Source organism: Wyeomyia smithii, chromosome 2 (genome assembly GCF_029784165.1).
Source record: "Wyeomyia smithii strain HCP4-BCI-WySm-NY-G18 chromosome 2, ASM2978416v1, whole genome shotgun sequence".
Classification (NCBI taxonomy): domain Eukaryota; kingdom Metazoa; phylum Arthropoda; class Insecta; order Diptera; family Culicidae; genus Wyeomyia; species Wyeomyia smithii.
In genome coordinates, this window is record NC_073695.1 from 256404102 (window position 1) to 256424489 (window position 20388).

The 20388-nt window shown below is 40.2% G+C and overlaps 1 protein-coding gene across 1 annotated transcript; it reads right to left on the reverse strand.

The window, feature by feature from the left end:
• Positions 1-6836: 6836 nt before the first annotated feature.
• Positions 6837-12752, reverse strand: LOC129720559 (uncharacterized). The gene has a single exon (XM_055672036.1). The coding sequence runs from the start codon at positions 12750-12752 to the stop codon at positions 6837-6839; it is 5916 nt and encodes a 1971-aa protein (XP_055528011.1).
• Between the last annotated feature and the right edge of the window lie 7636 nt (positions 12753-20388).

The following is a 20388-nucleotide window of genomic DNA, read 5'->3' on the forward strand; positions in this document are numbered from 1 at the left end:
AAATGAACTCCCTAATCCGGGAAACGGGCCAACCCGTCACTCGCGTGTGCTATCAGTAACCGCCTGTGGAGGAAGCGCTATCGGCATCGTGTCGTGTACATATGTAAATGATTGGAGATTTGTCATAATCTTCTAGGGGCTCTTATTGGTAGCCTCGTGCACGGCCAGCTGACTATGAACATGGAATTTCACTACGGAAATTGAGTCCTACGAATCCGAGGGCTGCTTTTGTCCAATGTTTGCTCGCGATCGACTGATTGCAAAACGCTGCGGAGTTGTGTGGCAGTAATAGACATGACAAAATTCTCAATTTTCTCTTCTTACCACCTAGTTCTGGTTCTTGATTCACTGTTGATTCTTATTTCACACAGTAACTTAGGTTGTCCTTTTATAGGTTGTTTCATGTATGATCCGTGACTGTAGGAATAATAAAAAAAAAAAAACAATACGAATTCACTGATAGTGAATGTTTGCATTTTTTACACAATAAAAACCATGCTAAATGATGCTAACTTACCAACTCGTCTCTATTAAAACCGAGCTTTTATACATAATTCTTGGATAAAAATCGACTAGGTCCTTGATACTTAAAACATGCGAAACCTTTCTGCGACGAAACAGACAGAACCGAATCCGATATAGTTCCGATGCTGGGGACAAGAGCTCCTTTCTGCATCGGAGCTTTTCACCACAAACGGCGTCCAGCGTCAGTGCGCAACATCCGTTGTTAGCTGCGCCCTGGGAGGATAATTCCGGCGAAGGCAATTTAATAAAATTGAATTGATTCTAAGTAATAGGATGAAATCGGGATTACCGGGACACTTTATGACTGCCGAAAGTATCCCGTCGGCGTTGGTGCCAGCCGGAGGAGTAGGATTTGCTCTTTGTTTTTAGTATGATTTTTCTTAGGGCCCGGCAGTAAGCCTGTCGTTTGGGGAAGACGCTTACTATTCTAGAGCTACCAATGATGGTCTGGCAGATATCTATGATGTTAATTCCGGGTTAACTGAGTTACGTAAGCATGTGTTTACATCGCATTATTCTTTGTATCAGGGCGATTAACTTGCCGGAAAATTACTTGAGGAAAAATAATTGGATTAAAGGGAGGCCTCGGTCTGGGGTGAGGCAGCACGAAAAGTTCGACAAAACGTATAACTGATCGAAGTTGATGTTAATTTAGGTTATCATATCGACGGAAGACTGAAACTGTTACCTGATGTGCTGGCGTTCCCAAAATAATAGGGATCAAAAAGCAGAGGCGTGTGCAATTACTATCTATACTGTAGCATCAATGACAGATTTATGATCCGGGTCGTAATCAGCCCGTACAAATGGTATCGTAACCGTGCGAATGTGGAGAAGTGTTCGGGGACTCAACCCCCTCCCCCCCCAAATTATCAGATTGAATATTTTGTATATTTTTGAAAACCTAGTTCTATACTAATCACTAAGAGTTTATCACGTTAATGTCACGTTGTCGTGACATCGAGAATGTTTCAATTATTATAACCAAAATATTAAAATCAACTACTGAAATGCCTAAAACAATTTTAAAATAAATTGAAACTTAGTGGCCTGTTCGATACTTCGGTTAATTCTCAGGTTCCCCACTTACCTTTCCTTTACGCAAAATTCTATAATTCCTTATTAACGAAATACTTCTTTTTTTTTGAGCAATTCGTCAGAAGGACACATCCATTTTTGTTTCAGTTTCTCAGCATTCAACCAATGATTAGTTCGCTTCTATGATTGAGAAATGGATGGTACAGAATCGTTCAAAATGCATGCATTGTTATTTTCACCAAACAGAACCAGAGCACAAAAGTATTGTCAATAAGGGTCATTCCATCTCAAGTATGCAAAAATAAGGAGAAATGTGTCAATGGTCTTCTCAAGTTTGGAATTTGGAAATTGTTCACGTTAAAAATATCTATTATACTGAGGTATTATGGGCGAAACTCGAGTTACAGAAAGAATTAAAGTCAAATTTCCTCTAGCTTTAAGCGATATTTTCTTAAGCTTTTTTATAACTCCGGATATTTTACATCAATGGACATACTGGAGACTGCAGAAAATTTGTCAGTTAAAACACACAAAACACTGATCACTTACTTATTAACTTACTTACTTATTCCATAAATATTTTAACTTCATAAACTAAAAATTATAACTATATTAAAAATGTCAAAAATGTCTAGAACGTTGAAAAAGATACGACGAAAAGTTGCAAAAATGTCACAAAAACGCATCGAAAATGTCACATAAACGCCACGAAAGTTGTCAAAAAAGTGGCACGAAAATGTAATCAAAATACCACAAAACTAATGTAAACATGTCCTAAAAAAAGTCAAAAAATGTCACAAATATGTCCAAAACATTTTAATAAATGCATTCAAAATGTCTTAGAAATGTCCCGAAAATGTCACAAAAATGTTACCAATGTGTCACAAAATCGTCACAAAAAAGTCAAAAAAAAAATAGTAGGAGGGTGGTATCCGTGATACGACCGCATAGTTGACGTAGGACTACAATAGTTTTATATTTCCCTTTGAGGCTCTGTTTGATTTGAGCTCGTTTTACTTCCAGCACGGTTCGATTTTGGCACACATGTTGTAAACATTTCTTAAACATTGTTGTAAAATTTTGTTGTAAAATTTTCCTGCAATTACAAGTTCGTGGAAAAAATAATGATAAAAAATTACAGTTTTTGAACAAAAATGTTGTTCACAGAAAATTTAAAATGGACAGGAGAAAAACAGAATGCAGAGTTTAAAAACAAACAACGCATTTTATCTGTACAATGAACCTAATTTATAAACCCTGCTATCTGCCTCTACCGACACGTACAGAATTTTGCTGTCCCCGGTGGCGCAGCGTATTTTGCGAATAATCATATTGAATTCTGATATTTGCTACTACATATACGAAACAAGAAGAAAAAGAAGACAATTTAAACGGCAATTTGATTGTATTCCAGATCGCCAAACGATACCTACGCGTTAACCCAACACACCCCACTGTGCGTCGACAACGGCAATGTAGTCTAAACTTGGCTTGGCTGCACACAAATGGGTATCGAGTTCTACTGTACTGATAGACGACGAGTGACCAGCGCTCTATCCATACATTGCTCGGTGCAGTACTGTTGCCTGTGCCAGATTGTTTTCCATCAAGACATCAGTTTTAATATCATTCTGACAGCAGAACGTGAAACTGTCTGATAGTGTAGGTGGTTACGAACTTTCTGAAAAAGCTTCACCTTCAAGACATCAATATAGTCTAGGCTCAATGAAGCAAACGTTAGTTTGACCTATTGGGACGGGGAGATTCTGTCAAATTTTTTTTTGCCACTGCTATACGGGATATCACAGCAACCAGTTGGTGTCTATTTATGAAGTCTGTGCCAGGGGTGCTCGCATGTGATTGGTACATTGTTCGTGAAAATTCGACCTTGAAACTTTTATTCAATTTTCACTGATAAACAATGAAATGATAATGATAATTGAGAAATCACAAAATTATCCATCATTTTATCAATCCAACGACATATTGATTATTGTAATCCATCATGTGGTTACATCAGCATTACCGTTTGAAATCTTTCATTCCAACGTTACACTTTAGTTTTAGTTTCCGCAGAATGTATCTCGATATAGTGCGGTTAGACGTAGTCCTACGTCAATACACAAAAGTGGTACGGAAGTGACACAGAAATTCCGTCAAAAATACATGAAAAGGTCAAATGACATTCAAGTGTCATAAAATCGTTACAAAAGCAACACGAATATGTCACAAAAACACAAAAAAAAATGTCACAAGAACGTCCCGAAAATGCCACAAATTTTTTATTGTTCAATCAAGCCACAAAAATTTTACAAAGTGTCATAATAACAGAAACGTCACAAAAATGTCACATAAATATCATGAAAGGGCTATAAAAATGTTGCATAAATATGTCAAGAACGTCATAAAAAGGGACAGAATTGTCACAACAACGAAACAAAAATGTAAAATAAGTGTCACAAAAATGTAACAGAGATTTCGCGAAAAAATCTCAAAAATGTCACAGAAACGTCCTGAAAATGAAACAAAAATGTTAGAAAAAATGTCACATAAATGTCATGAAAATACTACGGAAATGTTGCAGAAATATCAAAAAATGTCAATGTAACAAACAAGTTACGAAAATGTCTCAAAAATGTTACCAAAATGTTACAAAATTACCACAAAAATGTCGAAAAATAAACAAAAGTGGTACGGAAATGACACAGAAATTTCATTAAAAATTCATAAGAAGGTCGAATGACATTAAAGTGTCATAAAAACGTCACAAAAGCAACACGAATATGTCACAAAAACGCAAGAAAATGTCACAATAACGTTTCGAAAATGCCACAAAAATTTTAGAAAGTTTCACTAGAATTTCATTCAGCAGACAATGTGTGCAGCAAGGGAAGCGAAAAATAAGCGAACTGAAAATATGATACAGATTTGAAAAATATATCGCATCCCGACGGGACTTAAACCCGCATTCTCCCTATCTCCGGCATGGTATTTTGACCAATTGAACTAGGGGGACGGTAGTACTGGTTTTTTTTTTTTTTTTAAGGGATTTTAAACGTGGCGGTCATTCGTCTTTAAAAAGTGGTACAGTTCCACAATCTATGTGCGTATCACATTCCACAGCCAACTTATTCTATTGTTTATCCCTAACTACACACACTGCTGTGCAAGCGTTATTTATACGACTAAAAGGAATGTCTCATTACACACAGAAGGGTCAGCTGATGCTGATAACTCTTATAGACCTGTGTGATCGAGTCCAAAGTCAGTCTGAGTCGTGCACAACACAACAACGGTAGGGCTAAATTTTTCGAACTAAATTTCTATTTTTAACAACGGCTTTTACCCGTTAACATTCAAGTTCATTAAGCAGACAATGTGTGCAGCAGGGGAAGCGAAAAACAAGCGAACTGGAAATATGATACAAGTTTGGAAAAATATACCGCATCCCGACGAATTAGAATGTCACAGAAACGTCACAAAAATGTCACATAAATGTCATGAAAGTGCCATAAAAATGTAACAGAAATGTCGCGAAAAAGCCTCAAAAATGTCACAGGAACGTCCTGAAAAGAAAACAAAAATGTTAGAAAATGTCACATAAATGTCATGGAAATGTTTCAGAAATATCTATAAACGTCAATGTAACAAACAAGTTACGAAAATGTCTTAAAAATGTCCCGAAAATGTCAAAAAAAGGTCACAGATGTGTCACAAAGATGTCACGAAAAAATTTCAAAAATGTTACAAAAATGTTTCGTAAAGGTCACAAAAATAATTATTAAATTGTCACAAGAGTGTCCCAAACGTGTAACGGAAACGTCACAAAAAGGTTATACAAAAAAAAACGAAAATGTCACGAATAAGTTACCGAAATGTGACAAAAATTTTAGAAATGTGTCGTCAAAAAATAAATCGAAATTAAATGTCATAAAATACACAAAAGTTTACAAAACTTACACAAAAATACATTAAAATATCATTAAAATGTCACAAAAACGTCACACAAATAACACAGAAATATTACAAAACGCAAAAAATGTCACAAAAAATTTACAAAATGTCACAAGAATATCCTAAAAATGTCACAAAAAATTCTCAGAACATCACAAAAATGTTACTATAGTGCTACAAAAAACAAATATGTTAAGAAAATGTTACATAAATGTTTCAAATGTGTCACAAAAATGTCAAAAATATTTACAAAAATAATTACAAAAATGGCACAAAAATGTCACCGAAATTCTAAAATGAACAACAATGAACAAATGTCAAAAAAATGTCATTTAAATGACAGAAAAATGTCACAAAAGCGTCACAAATACAAACACAAATATGTTACAGAAACACTTTAAATTATCTCAGAAATGTCACGAAAATGTCAGAAAAATTTTACAAAACTTTCCTAACATGTCACAAAAATGTCATACAAATACCATAAAAAAGTTGCATAAATGTCTCAAAACATCAGAAAAATGTTAAAAAAGGGTCACGAAAATGTAACACAGAGGTAACCAAAAAGTCACAAAAATATAACAAAAATGTCACGAAATTGGTAAAAAATATTTACAAACTCACAAAATTTAACGAAAAAGTTTGAAAAATGTTTCAGAACCGTCCCGAAAATGTCCCATTACATTAGAAAAAGCTACAATAATCTTTCAAAAATGTCACAAAAACGTCACAAAACTATAACAAGAATGTAGCAGAAATGTCTCATAAATGCCCCAGAACGTCACAAAACTGCCTCATTAGCGAAAAAAACGTCAAACAAAGGTCACGAAAAAGTCACAAATATGCACAGAAACGTCACTAAAATGTTACAGATCTGCTACATATAAGTAACAAAAAAGTTTCAGGTATCCCGGACGAACACATACTGTTGCTGGAACGGAAATTGTTTCGGACCTCTCAGAGTCGAACTCCTTGTTTTATCGGAGTAGGCTTCAAGCTGTAATTTTTAATTGCTTAATTTTAGGTGTACTTTTACATAAATGTACTTACAAATAATGTCTTCAACGTGTATAGATGTATGTTCCGCAACAATGTTCTTCTTTGCCTAGTGTGGCAGATAAGTAATTTGCAATTGGGGGAATGGATGGAAATAAAAAACGTCTCTAGCTCACTAATCATTAGTTGCAACTGATCTATGCCTGTCACTTTTGAGTTTAGATCGGGTTGCCAGTTTAGTTTATGTCCGACAATAGGCTTTTTTTTCTATGTCCGACGAATAACCGGTTAAGCACTAAGGGAAATGAAGACGGGGATTTTGTTTACGCCAACATGCCCCCACCCGTATGGCTCGAAGTTTCTTCTGCTGTACCATTCATTTCACGTATGTCTACTAACGCTAGCTTGGTAGCTGGTCTTTCAAAAATTCCCGATTTCGTTTGCACTTTGGCTCGACGGACATGGCCGTCTTTTCCAGGATATACTTCCAAGATTTTGCCTCTAGTCCAACTGTTGCGTACACCCTCATCGACTAGGATGACGAGATCACCGACCTGCAGCGATTTTCTTGCATTAAACCATTTCGTTTGCCTTGCGATTATAGGTAGATATTTCCGAATCCAGCGCCTCCAAAAATTGTCCAGCATCACTTGGGTCAATTTCCAGTTTGAACGCAACGCGAAGCGCACATCGGTCGGCAACGTGGTTGGTTGATTCACTCCTTTCGTACTTAGTAGCAGAAAGTGATTTGGTGTAATCGCTTCTTGCTCAGCATCATCTAATGGTACGTAAGTCAAAGGGCGTGAGTTAACGATGGACTCGGCTTCTATAAGTACAGTTGATAAGGTTTCGTCATTAGGTTTTTTGTGCATCAAAAGAGTACTAAGGGCTGCTTTCACCGATCGGACGAGCCTTTCCCAAGCGCCACCCATGTGAGGAGCGTAGGGGGGGTTGAACTTCCACTGGGTGGTAGTATTTGTGGATGTTTGCGCCAGTTGTTCATTCATCGCATTTAGCTCTATAGACAGTTCGCGGCTGCATCCTTGAAAATTGGTTCCTTGGTCCGAGTAGATCTCTTGCGGTGCACCTCTACGCCCGATGAACCTTCTAATTGCCATTTTACAGGACTCGGTTGAGAGGCTACTAACAATCTCTAAATGAAGGGCTCTCACAGTGAGGCACGTGAACAATGCCACCCACCGTTTTACATCATTGCGACCAAGTCGCACAATAATGGGACCGAAATAGTCTAACCCCACAAATGTAAATGGTCTAACGTAGGGAGTTATCCGAGGCGCTGGGAGTGAGCCCATTCTCGGAATTTCCGGTGCTGCTCGATATACTTTGCACCATGCGCAGCGCCTGCCAACATTTCGCACTCGCACTCTAAGTGCTGGTATGTGATATGTCTGTCTGATTTCGTTTACAACCGTTTCACTATTAGCATGAACAAATTTTCTGTGAAACCAATCGATTAATAAGTCTGTAACGTAATGCTCTTTAGGTAGTATGACGGGGAATTTTACGTCAATTGAAATCCAAGGTGCTTCTCCCAGGCGTCGTTTCATCCTTATAACACCGTCCGTGCCAAACAAAGGAGAAAGTTTATATAGTTTACTTCCTTTCCATATTTGTGTCTGCTGATTAACAGAAAGGTTTAGATTTGTTTGGAGGGTTACCCATTCATCGGAGAAACTTTCTGCTTGAACTAGCCTCCAAATAGCATTTTCTGCGCCAACAAGTTCTTCCCGGTTTATTAGCAGTGATACTGTGTTTGGTGAATCACTAGGGTATCGGCATCGTAGAATAAAACGGCGCGCGTAAGCGACGGCGCGCAATAACCGCTCCCACTTTGAAAAGCGTGAAAATTCCACAACTGGTTTCACAACAACATGCGGATGAACGTAAATTGGTCGTAGCTCCTCAGTAGTGTCTGGAACGTTCATTTTATTTCTGGGCCAGCATTCTTCATCTTTGTACAGGAATTCTGGGCCCCTAAACCACCGACTATCAATGTTCAGACAAGGTCCTTTGCCCCATTTGGTGGCCTCATCCGCTACATTCCATTTCGACTGCACCCATTTCCATTCACCGAGTTCTGTATTTTCTAGAATTTCTCCGATTCGGAAGGCCACAAACTGCGTCCTTTTTCGGGGATCTGCCGCCAACCAAGCCAAGACAGTGTTCGAGTCACTCCACATTACTTTACGTTTGATCTGTAGCGTATGGCTCGACACGATAGATTTCATCAACCTAGTGCCAATAACCGCAGCTTGTAATTCCAAGCGCGGAATAGACAGCGGTTTTAGTGGTGCGACTTTTGTTTTTGCTTGTACCAGAGTACACCGAACTTCATCACCATCAATCACGCGAAAATAAGCTGCTGCAGCATATGATGTCTCACTGGCGTCTACGAACACGTGAAGTTCTAACGTATCATACGTACTGGGGCGGTATCCCGGAAAATAACACCTTTGCACTTTGATGTTTCGCAGATCCTGTAACAGCAAAATCCATTGTTTCCATCGTGGTAGTAATTGCGCTGATATACGATCGTCCCAATCGGTTACAGCCCTCCATATATCCTGCAGCATTACTTTGCCGTGGATTAGGAAAACTGCCACTAGCCCCAACGGATCGAACACGCTCATGACGAGGCTCAGGACTTCTCTTTTCGTAGGGATTCTCTCACCTAGTAATAGTTGTGCTAGTCCATCTCGCAGCTCGATAGAAAAGGAAAATACGTCTTCTTGAGGCAGCCAGACCATGCCTAAAACCCGTTCAATAGCGTTGGTTTTATCTAGTACGAAGGATTTCATTTTATCTGAATTCTCTCCCCCCACTCGCTCGAGGACTTCTGGAGAACTGGACAGCCAGTGTCTAATTTCAAATCCACCATTAGCATGGACAGTTTTTACATCTGAGACTAGATGTATTGCTTCATCAACCGTGTCTGTGCTGTCGAGATAGTCGTCGACGTAATGGTTCGCTACCACCGCGGCTGCCGCTACAGGATGAGTTTGGGCGTGTTCGTTGGCATTTAGATTCTTGATATATTGGAGGGAACAAGGTGAGCATGAAGATCCAAATGTGGCCACATCCATCACGAAAACTTTGATGGGAAGTGATGGGTTATCCCTCCACAAAAAGCGTTGAGCTTGGCGGTCTTCTGGTCGAATCAATACCTGGTGAAACATCTCTCTGATGTCCCCGCTTATAGCGATTTGTCTTTGTCGATACCGACTCAAAACTGCTGGAAGCGATGTTAACAAGTCGGGTCCTTTCAGAAGGACTGAATTCAGGGAAACTCCGCGTACCATGGCAGCCGCATCCCAGACTACACGTACCTTTTCCGGTTTTCTCGGATTAATCACCACTCCAAGGGGAAGATACCATACAGGGTTTTGTCCGAAATTGGCTAGCTCCCCATCCGAGGCAACATGCGCGTACCCTTTGGACTGGTAGTCTGAAATTTGTTTCCTCACGTTAGCATAAAGCTCTGGAAATTTCGCCAATCGCTTTTCCAAGCAATATAACCGTCGTTCCGCCATAATTTTACTATTCGGGAGTACCACTTGGTCAAATTTCCACAGAAGGCCAGTTTGAAATCTTCCGCTTGAGGTTCGAGTTGTGGTGGCTTTAAGTATAGCCCTGGCACGTTTGTCATTTGCCGATTCTATTGCATTGTCGTGCGAAACCCCGGCACCTTCTACAGCAAAAAATTGCTTTACCAGTTCATGTAACTGCTGATCGTACGTGTGTGCGCATATATGAAAAATGTGTGAAGGTACAGGGTTATCTAATTTGTTGGCGTTCCCGAATAATACCCACCCTAACCGCGTTTTCGTCGCTACCGGTTCATTCTTCCTGCCTTCTCGTAGCTCAAGTGTAGTCTTCATTCTGGTATTATCCAGGCCAATCCAAATTCCAGGAGATGCTTCGCTATAACTTTTTATCGGCAATCCCTGCAGGTGAGGAAAAACGCGTTCAAAGTCTTCGAACTTGATTGATTGACGAGGTAAACCCAAGCTGTTTATCGTACGAACACCATTCAAAGCGTACCGTTGGCCTGATTCGTTTCCGGATATAAAAAGTTGCACACGACGAGAGTTCACTTCGGTTCGCTTCACTCCATTCGTCCACTGCATGCAGAGGGGGTCTGCAGGACCGGCTAGTCCCAATTTGTCGGCAATCGACTTTTCTACTAAAGTAGAATCTGATCCGCTGTCCAGAAAGGCTAGAGTTGCGACAGATTTTCCATTTCCATGTAATGTTACCGGAATCATACGGAAGAGTGTCTGTAGAGGCGCATTATGATGGACGGCGACTGTTCCCGCCCTGGCATACACATTTTCTGCTTGCTCGGTAGAATGAAGCAAACGATGGTGGCGTTGCTGACATCCATTTACGCCACAAAGGGGAGCTTTGCAAGGCCACCTTCCGTGAGGGAACAAGCACCGTCTACAGAGATGTAAGTCTGTTACGATCTTCCACCGATCAGCTAGGCAACTTTGATGAAACACGGTACAGTCTTTTGGCTTATGACCAACATCCTGGCATACCATACATGGGCGCTCGCTTCTAGCCGTTTGCCTTTTTGATTCATCGACATTTGTATATTCCCGATCGGTGACGTTTTCCAACGTATGGGGATTGACAAAGGATTTTCCATTATGTCGCTCTGTGCGTTGTGCACACGGCTCCACTACGGACGTAACGCTGCTGGCGGCCGAAACAATCACGCTCATATATTCCGCAAAGATACGGAGGTCTACAACTGGATACCGCTGCTTAGTCAATGCCCAGTCGAGCTTTATGTTGGCTGGCAATTTATCGACCAACTCTTGTAGTAAAGTGGGGTTTGCCAAATGCGCTTCTTGGCCAGTGTTTACCAGATGGGCACAAAGGTTCCTTACAACAAGTCCGAAATTTATTAGCGTTGCTAATTTTTCCGGTTTGGGAGCTGGAGTGGCTCGAACTTCGTTAAGTAACGAATTTATTATGGCATCCGGGCGACCGAACAGTGTCTGCAAAGTATTAATCACCTCAGGCACATGTGACGGATGAAGTAGAAAACAGCTGACAGCTTTCCTAGCCTCTCCTTTGATGCATCGCTGCAATCGTACGAGGTTTTCAGCATCTGTGAACCCACACATTTCAGTTGAACCTATGTAACTATTCCAAAAGAGTGCCCATTCGGCTGGGTCGCCAGAAAACGAGGGAAGGTCCTTCGAGACGACTTGTCGAGCTGCTATTTGCTGAGCGGTCGGTCCTGTAGGCGATCGCGTGGCTGGGTTGGTAGCTTGGGGAACCGAAAATATGGGAGTTTGGTAGCTCGGAACACTTTTAACAAACGGGCGATTCAGAGACGTATTGTTCGACCATGCGTTTATCGAGGGTAACGACGAAGGGGGAAGGGCGGATACTGCAACTGCAGTCAACGGAGTGTTTGAAACCGTAACAGAATTACAGTTCCAACCCATCGGAGGAACTGAACCAGTACCAGTATAACATGACTGAGCAGGCCAAATCGGTTGTGTATTATAGCGTAACCCAGTATTGTTAAACACATAATTCGCCCTATAATCTGCAGCTACGTTTTGATAACCTACAGGCCCTATACTCGTGTAATTTTCGTGTACAATATCATTGTGTAATTTTAAACCACCACTGAACTGATTGTTTGCTGCTGTAGACAGCGCCGTTGCCGGTGACGTTGTAGCGGTCTCTGCAATTAACTGCTGGGAGGCACCACGTCCGACTGTGCTTTGTGTCGTCGGCTGAACAGCAACTGTATCCTTGATCGCGGTGAGAGCTGTCACCACCGACTGATGTTGTGTAACTTCTTCATTAACCTTGTTGGAATGTGGAGTCGATTGGGCTGGGATCGATGCCACTAAAGGAGAAACCAGATGATCGCCGCATAGGTTATTCGAGCTTTCGGAAGTCGGTACTAGTGCCGCGGGTTCTACAGCTTGTGACGTGGGCCCAGTGGATTGACTGATACCAGTATTGGTGCCCAGGGTCACATCGGTTCTACTGTTAACCCAATCTTGAACTTTGCCGGTGTTTAGTACTGCACTACGCCGACTGCGCACACTTGAACTTTCACTGTCTTCGTCCAATTGTAACTGGAGCAGTTCATATTTCTTTTTGATGAATTCTGCCTCCAACGATAGCCTGTCAGCAATTGCCTTATTTTTCCTCTCTCTTTCCAACTTTAGGGCCTTCTCTTGCATTTCTTTTTCCTGAGACTCTCTTTCTGTCATAACCTGAGCTTTTAACTCCTTCTCCTCAGCTAGGCGCTGCAATTAGAGTTGAATTCGTGCCTCACGGGTACTAGCGGTGGTTGATCTCGAGGTGGACAAAGAACGAGGAGCTCTTGGAACGCAATTTTGACAATAGTAGCTTCGACTTTCATTAGCGATGCTATCAGTCACGCCAGCACAAAAGAAATGATCCCAGGCATTGCACCCATCACACTGGACCATCTTGTCCAGCTCGTCAGGCAGGTTGCACACTTTGCAATGGCGATCATTGCTGCTTGCATCAGATGGATCAGTGGCATTAACGTGTGATTCCGCCATTTTGTTTTATTAACGCAATTAATTATTTCTTGAAGTTTGTTGCTGGAACGGAAATTGTTTCGGACCTCTCAGAGTCGAACTCCTTGTTTTATCGGAGTAGGCTTCAAGCTGTAATTTTTAATTGCTTAATTTTAGGTGTACTTTTACATAAATGTACTTACAAATAATGTCTTCAACGTGTATAGATGTATGTTCCGCAACAATGTTCTTCTTTGCCTAGTGTGGCAGATAAGTAATTTGCAATTGGGGGAATGGATGGAAATAAAAAACGTCTCTAGCTCACTAATCATTAGTTGCAACTGATCTATGCCTGTCACTTTTGAGTTTAGATCGGGTTGCCAGTTTAGTTTATGTCCGACAATAGGCTTTTTTTTCTATGTCCGACGAATAACCGGTTAAGCACTAAGGGAAATGAAGACGGGGATTTTGTTTACGCCAACACATACGATTCGCATAGATTCTCTAGGATTCCTCACATTGGATTCGTGAGCGTCCTTGAGAAGGATTGCTGAAAAAAGCATCCTCAGGAATGCCCTGTATATAGCTCTAGGATTCTTGAATAAGAATCGTGAGTGGGAATCCTCCGGATCGTGTTTGAGATTCCTTTCACGATTTTATCACCGTGGTCATCGGTATCTTGGGGATTCTTACTCAGGATTCCCTGCGTGTTAGTAAGGGATGTCACAAATCTATCGAAAATGACCAGATATGTCACAAAAATATCACAAATATGTTCCAAAATGTCACAAAATTCCCGAGAAATGATTAAAATTATGTAACAAAAATACCATAGAAATGTTACAAAAACGTTGAAGAATTTATTTAAGATTTTATTAGATTTTATTTGTCAATATTGAATAAAAGAATGAAAATATTTACATTTTACCAGTTCAAATCAAGATAAAATCAAGATCAAATTCTAAAACATTGAGGTCGATTCTATCGTTACAATCGTTAATGAAATTAATATATTTCGCGAACAACTTCAGTATTTGTATTCGTTTTTTCCGTTTTATTCTTTGTAGTGCTGGACTAATGAGCTCGTCAACAGAGAGATATATCACAAAAATGTCACCAAAGTGTAACAAAAATGTCTTAAAAGTTTCACAAAGGTGTCACAATAATTCAATAAAAATGTCAAAAAGATGTTACTAAAATGTTACAAAGGCAATAAAGAATGTCACCAAATTGTCTCAACAGTGTCACAAAAATGTCATAAAAATATCGCAGAAATGTCGCAAAACGCAAGAATTTGTCAGGAAAAAAAACAAAAATGTTAAAAAAATGTCACACAATTGTTGCAAGAATATCTCGAAAATATAACACAAACTTCACAAAAATGTTATACATAAGTTACATATAAGTATCAAATAGTTAACGAGTACGTCACAAAACTATCGAAAATTGTCAAATATGTTACAAATATGAAACAAAAATGTCTCAGATACGATACAAAACGCCACAAAATTGACAAAAAATATCAAAATAATATCAAGAATGTCCCATAAATATTGAAGAAGTTTCGCAAAAACGTCACGAAAATGTCTCAAAAGTTTCACAAAAGTGTCACAAAAGTATCACAATCATTCCAAAAAAAAAACGTCAAAAACATGTCATAAATCTATTTGAAAAAGTTTAAAGAATGATACAAAAATGTTACGGGAATGTCCCAAATGTGTGACCAAAATATCAAGAAAACTTCACATAAATGTCAAAAGTACTAATAGCACAAAATGACACCGTTAGCCCACAGGATCATTTGTTCAAAGTTTCAACCAAATTTAAATGGTCGATTAAAATGGTTACCCTATGTTGCATGGAATTTCACAAAAGCCAATCAATGAGAACGGCTTGCCCGCAAGCTTGTAGATACAAGTGTAGTAACTTACTGATCAGGCTTGTATGCAATACCCGCGATGAGTTTCCATCCAACGTCAACTCCGGTCTCATATGTGAACTAAACAACTCGATTGAATTTCCGTGTAGCATCTGTATGCTACCAAAACTCTCAATTCTCGCCAAACATGTGAAAAGGGCCCATGTACCATTTGTAAACAAGCCAAATTTTCTCATTTTGTGTTTAATACAAGCGTAATTTATCCCTACAATTAAGATTTGTTGGTGAAAGAAATTGTTTTCAATCAACAAATCTTATTTGTATGGGCAGATCAAGTTTGTATTCGTCAAAAAACGTGAAATTGTGGCTTGTTTACATATGGCACATGGGCCCTTTTCACATGTTTGGCGAGAATTATAGTTTTTTTTTTCGGTTTCGCTACCATAGTTATCTTCCGAACAAAAAGAGAAATTTGCGCTAGGTTCTCATAGAGTGAGGGAAGATTCTGCTGTATAGATTTTAATAATTTTCACATGACGGCTTTTGCGTATAGTAATGTCGAATTCGTTTTCGAGGTATAGCTACACTTTTTCCGGACTACACTTTGCATCTAATGAGATAGCTAATAATGGGATAGCTGTCAACTTGTTTTGTTTTGCTCATTATCGCCATCGTCGTTTCGTCTCGTTTCCATTTCATATGTCCATCTCGCAAATGTGCTGAAAAAAATTTACCTGACACTTTACCACGTGGAACGAGAACCAAAACAAACCAGTTTTGACACATACGTGTGAATGTGTTGGTAACTTCCTACAGTACACTCTGCTATTTTCGGGTGTAGTCCGGGACAGAAAAAGTGTAGTCCAGTAAGTCAAATAAAACATTTACGGTGTCAAAAGTGTAGTTTGAGTGTAGCTACACCGCGAAAACGAAAACGACATAAGAGATCCTATGACATCAGTGCAGACCTTATTCGATTTCGGCAACACGTCCAAATTTAAATTTTTTTTGATGCCTACCGGTCTAAAGAAAAAAGTCAATTCAACGCTTGGATGGTTGCTGGTGGCAACACGTCCCAAGTTGTTATGTTGCCAAAATTGAACCGTGCCAAAAACGAAACGTGCCAAAATCGAATGAGGTCTGTACCATCTTATTCATGAGCGCCATTAAAATGAAAGAAATGAACTCAACCATCATGCATTTTTGTAATTTTTTAATTATTTGTATTACTAGTGAAGTTTTTTTTACACCACATCTATTCCGCATTTTTCCTTAAAAAAATCAAAAATATTGAAATTTATCATGAGTTTAAAATAACTTTCGTTAAGGAGAATTATTAAAAATCAGCTTGACTTTAGATTGTATTTGGATTTGTTTCGATTGGATGAAATGAATTTATTTTTAATTGGATTATCTTGATATGTTACTTCAAATTTGTTCATAAAGTATTACGAAGGGGATTTAAACAGTCAATGAGAGCAATTATTTAAATGAAATAATGAAGTGCAGAATGACGTCAACTTTGAAACATCCTAAGGGTGAGGTGATGCTGTTTGTTCCAGTCATAAAATGGGATCATAATAATGAAAGACAGAACATATTTCAACCTGCCAGGGATGTGTAGGAAAGCGCCTTTTTTATTTTATGTTGCTTCCATTCTTACCGGATGTGTGACAGGTGACTTAATCCCGATATGCGAAGCCGTCAGTGAGATGAGCGGTAAAACACATACACGTAAGCATACAAATAGGGGTTGCTCAGTGCGCGCGGTCTTATCAGTCCAGTTAATCCGAACCGCACCGGAACAATCACGTATATGTCAGTTATTCAACAGTTTGTTGTTGGCGGGATGAATACGTCGTTTTACCTTCCCTTTCAGCTTGCACCCAGGAATCAACACAATCGCACCGGGAACAGCAAGGGGTTGCTCTGAACCGTATCACAACCTGTATGCATATTGAGTTATGAAAGCTTCACAGCATCCTCCACACACCGACTGCCGCCCGATGTTACCCTGTTTATTATCAGCAGCAAGCAAGCGGTGAACGGTGACGTTCGCTGAACTTCGCTGGCTGGATGCAAACGTTGCAAGCGGGGGTATCAGCTTGTGTCATCAGGAATGCGGTTCACACGATGAATAACAACTGAAACGTTTCTTGTTTTCATACCAGTTTGTTTTGACTGAGCCGATACTCCGTGCTCTCCGTTTGTATAACTATCCCGTCGTTTTCATATGTAAACAAAGGAATTTATGTGAATCAAAATGTTAAGATCGTTTTCTCGATAGAGCAATTGGCCTTTCTACTGGCACAGGAACGTTCATTAGAACTATAAATTTTTATTTAAATAATTTGGTTAGCAGCCATTTTGAATCCAGTTATGAACCATTTGTCACAATTGCAAAGGACAAATGTTCGGCTTTGTAGTGTATCCCCTCCGGATCGAGACGAGCCTCAGCTTTTTTATTACTGGATTATACCATAAAAATAGCGTTAGAAGATTCAATTATATTTTCGTTCCAAATGAATTATAATCATCAAATTTGAATGATGACCATATCTTTTCCATCCCTACCGGTAAGATAATATGCATAAATTTTATGCCTTCTACCCGAACCGGCTTCTTATCAAGCACTCCCTCATCTGGAAAACGAGTCATCTGTCAACACTTTCCGACGCCTGCCGCAGCGCAGCACACTGAATGGCTCTAGCGGGGATACGGCCAAAAGTTCGCCCAACGACACCCCAGGCGACAATGGCCGCGATTGGGTCGGTGGGAAGGCGTACCCGTATGCCCGTCAAATGAAATATTTTTCCCATTTCCGACGTCGCGTACTGTCTGTTATCCGACCTGGAGAGCTGAAAAAAAAACACATTTTGCTCCGATAACAATCGACTACACCCCATAAATCACCTCCGGTGGAATAACAAAAATATTGATTATTTGTGTTTATTGTCAGTGAGCACGAATATAATTTCACTAATGAGCTGTATTGATTTCACCTAGCCTCCCACTGCTTTTTTTCTCCTGGTTGAACTCGACGCAACGCATTGCCGTAGAGAAACAAAATATTTATTGTGATTATCACCGCACCACCACGGGTGGGGGATGTCCCCGAGCTGTAATTTTAATTTACTCAGAACAAAATTTTCTTCGGCTATCAAAAAAATTGTATAATAAAAAATAAAAATATCATCAAATTAAAAGTGTATTCTCAACAGATCGCCGCTTCAAACATCGCGGACACCCTAACAATCAAGTGAGTGGCAGCTTTCGCCGGAAGGATGTGGAATTGCCAATTGGACGGAAACGTTGGGTTCGAAAAATGTCCCCAAGCGGGGTTTATCGGTGGCGTTCGGTCGGTCGGGTTTTGCTTCCTCATGCAGCGGGTAATACACGAAAAAGCTGTTCCCGTCAATGATATTTCCCATGTAATTATGATTACAGAAATATGCTGATGCGGACCAATGGCGACCGCGTCAACGCTGCTGGACATGATGAACGCCCGGTTTGAAAGTGAGGATTGGTAGTAGCTTTATCGAACAACGGTTTGGTTGGTGGCGTACGGTCGAAAAATCATTTATCAATTGTAATTGTGCAGTGGCCATTTATTTTCATCGGTTCTCTCATTCGCTGCTTGTTGCTTGTTGTACCGCTGCGGTTTGCCCGCGGGCTGGGCTACGGAAGGAAGGGCCAGCCAATTACAGCAATTCGGTAAAACGTTTGCGAGCCTTTCTGCTTATAAGGGATAAAGCGCGGTATTGAACACTGAATTATTAATATTACGTGTTCGCTTTTACGGTTAACATGAGTTGCATCGAATGTGGTTGCAAACAAAATGGATATATTTGTTCATTACTGATATATTGGTTCGAAAATTTACGCTGGCATTGTGGAGAATATTCAAATAGTGAATCGTTATTTCACGATGTCAAGATCGACTTACCTAACAAAACAAAATTTTCAGAACGTACATACCAATATCACATGGAAACATATAACATAAACTCCACGTCAATTGTACATGAGCACAAAAATCTTCAATGCAAATAGCAGGATAAAAGCTTGCACGGATAGTTAACCCGATTTCCCGGCACGAAAACCTAACTCAAAAATGTCATCCCCCAACCCCGAATGGAATTTCCCATTATCCTTCGACAATAAAAAATATCAGTATTTTCTGGGGATCGGTGAAAAGCCTTTCACCCGTTAGGTATCAGCAAGTATTATCAGAGCGGAAAGCCATCATATGAATCGGTGTTAATTATCGCGCAACAGCGCACACACACACGCGTGTGGCCTGAAATCCTTTTCATTTTTACGACCCAAATCCCAAATCCAAAAGCTTTCCACCTAACTCTCTCTCTCTCTCTCTCTCTCTCTCTCTCTCTCTCTCCACCGAGAGCAGAGCGGATAGCAAACCTCAAAATGGGTGGTAGCCGGTAGGGAATGGGTGGGTAAATTCCGTGCGGCTGAGTTAATTAGGAAAGTTCAAACCGTTTTAAGCTGATTTATTTTGTTTTATTACGCTTCGTCATGGCGCTCGCTGCGTGACATCGGGGATTGCGACGTGTGTTCGACGGAAATTTGCTTTCATGACCCGAGGGAAAGAGAATGGAACAGAACGTGCGGATTTGTTTTTGCGGAGCTCACCCAGCCAGGACCAATCCAACCGGGATGCGAGTCGTAAAAACAGCGACATTTAATTTAAAGCACACAGTGAAAAAGTAATAAAAAAAAAAGCCGCGAAGGCATGTCGCTATAAACGGTCCGATGTTGAGAAAATCCGTACTGGTGAGTGGTGACCCAGTGGTTTTCCGTGGACCATGAGGGATGCTATGATTTAATTTTTGTACAAAAAAAGAAAATTACACTCTGCATTGTACTTTTATTTAGTACGTTTTCCAAAAGTCACACAAACTTTCCAGCGAATAAACATCGGGAAAGGAGGACTGTTCCATCCATCCCTACGGTGGCAATAAACTATGGAAATTCTTCTCCATTGTATCACGCAATGAAGCCATGAATCATTTTAACGACTTTCACATGCAGCCTCCGGATATCCTCGGTGGCAGTTGACTTCTCGAAAGGGTTAATAGTTTGCCGCAATGGGAGCCCTGCTCGGTGCGGATAAGCAAATCCAGCCAGTCAGCGAACCAGTTAGCAGTTAATCACCGCCGGCTTTTTTACGCGGTCGTCTTCACACCCAGCATCGTTTGTTTTAATGTCACATCCTAAACAAAGGACGGCCGGCAGAGAAAGCCAGGGGAGAGATAAAAGAAAAGTCGTTTATTTAATTAACTAAATTCAGGAAAATGATTGATCGAAGCAAAGTTTCGGTTGAGTTACAATCGGACTACAAATTGGTACACAGTTTTAGAGCGACTGACCAGCCCTGTTCGACCCGGTTCGCCCGATTTAAAAAAGGGGTTTGCGAGCAGCAATCGACCA

Coding starts and splice junctions, on each gene's coding strand:
- LOC129720559 (XM_055672036.1), bottom strand. CDS start 12,752: ATGCAAGAGAAGGCCCTAAAGTTGGAAAGAGAGAGGAAAAATAAGGCA.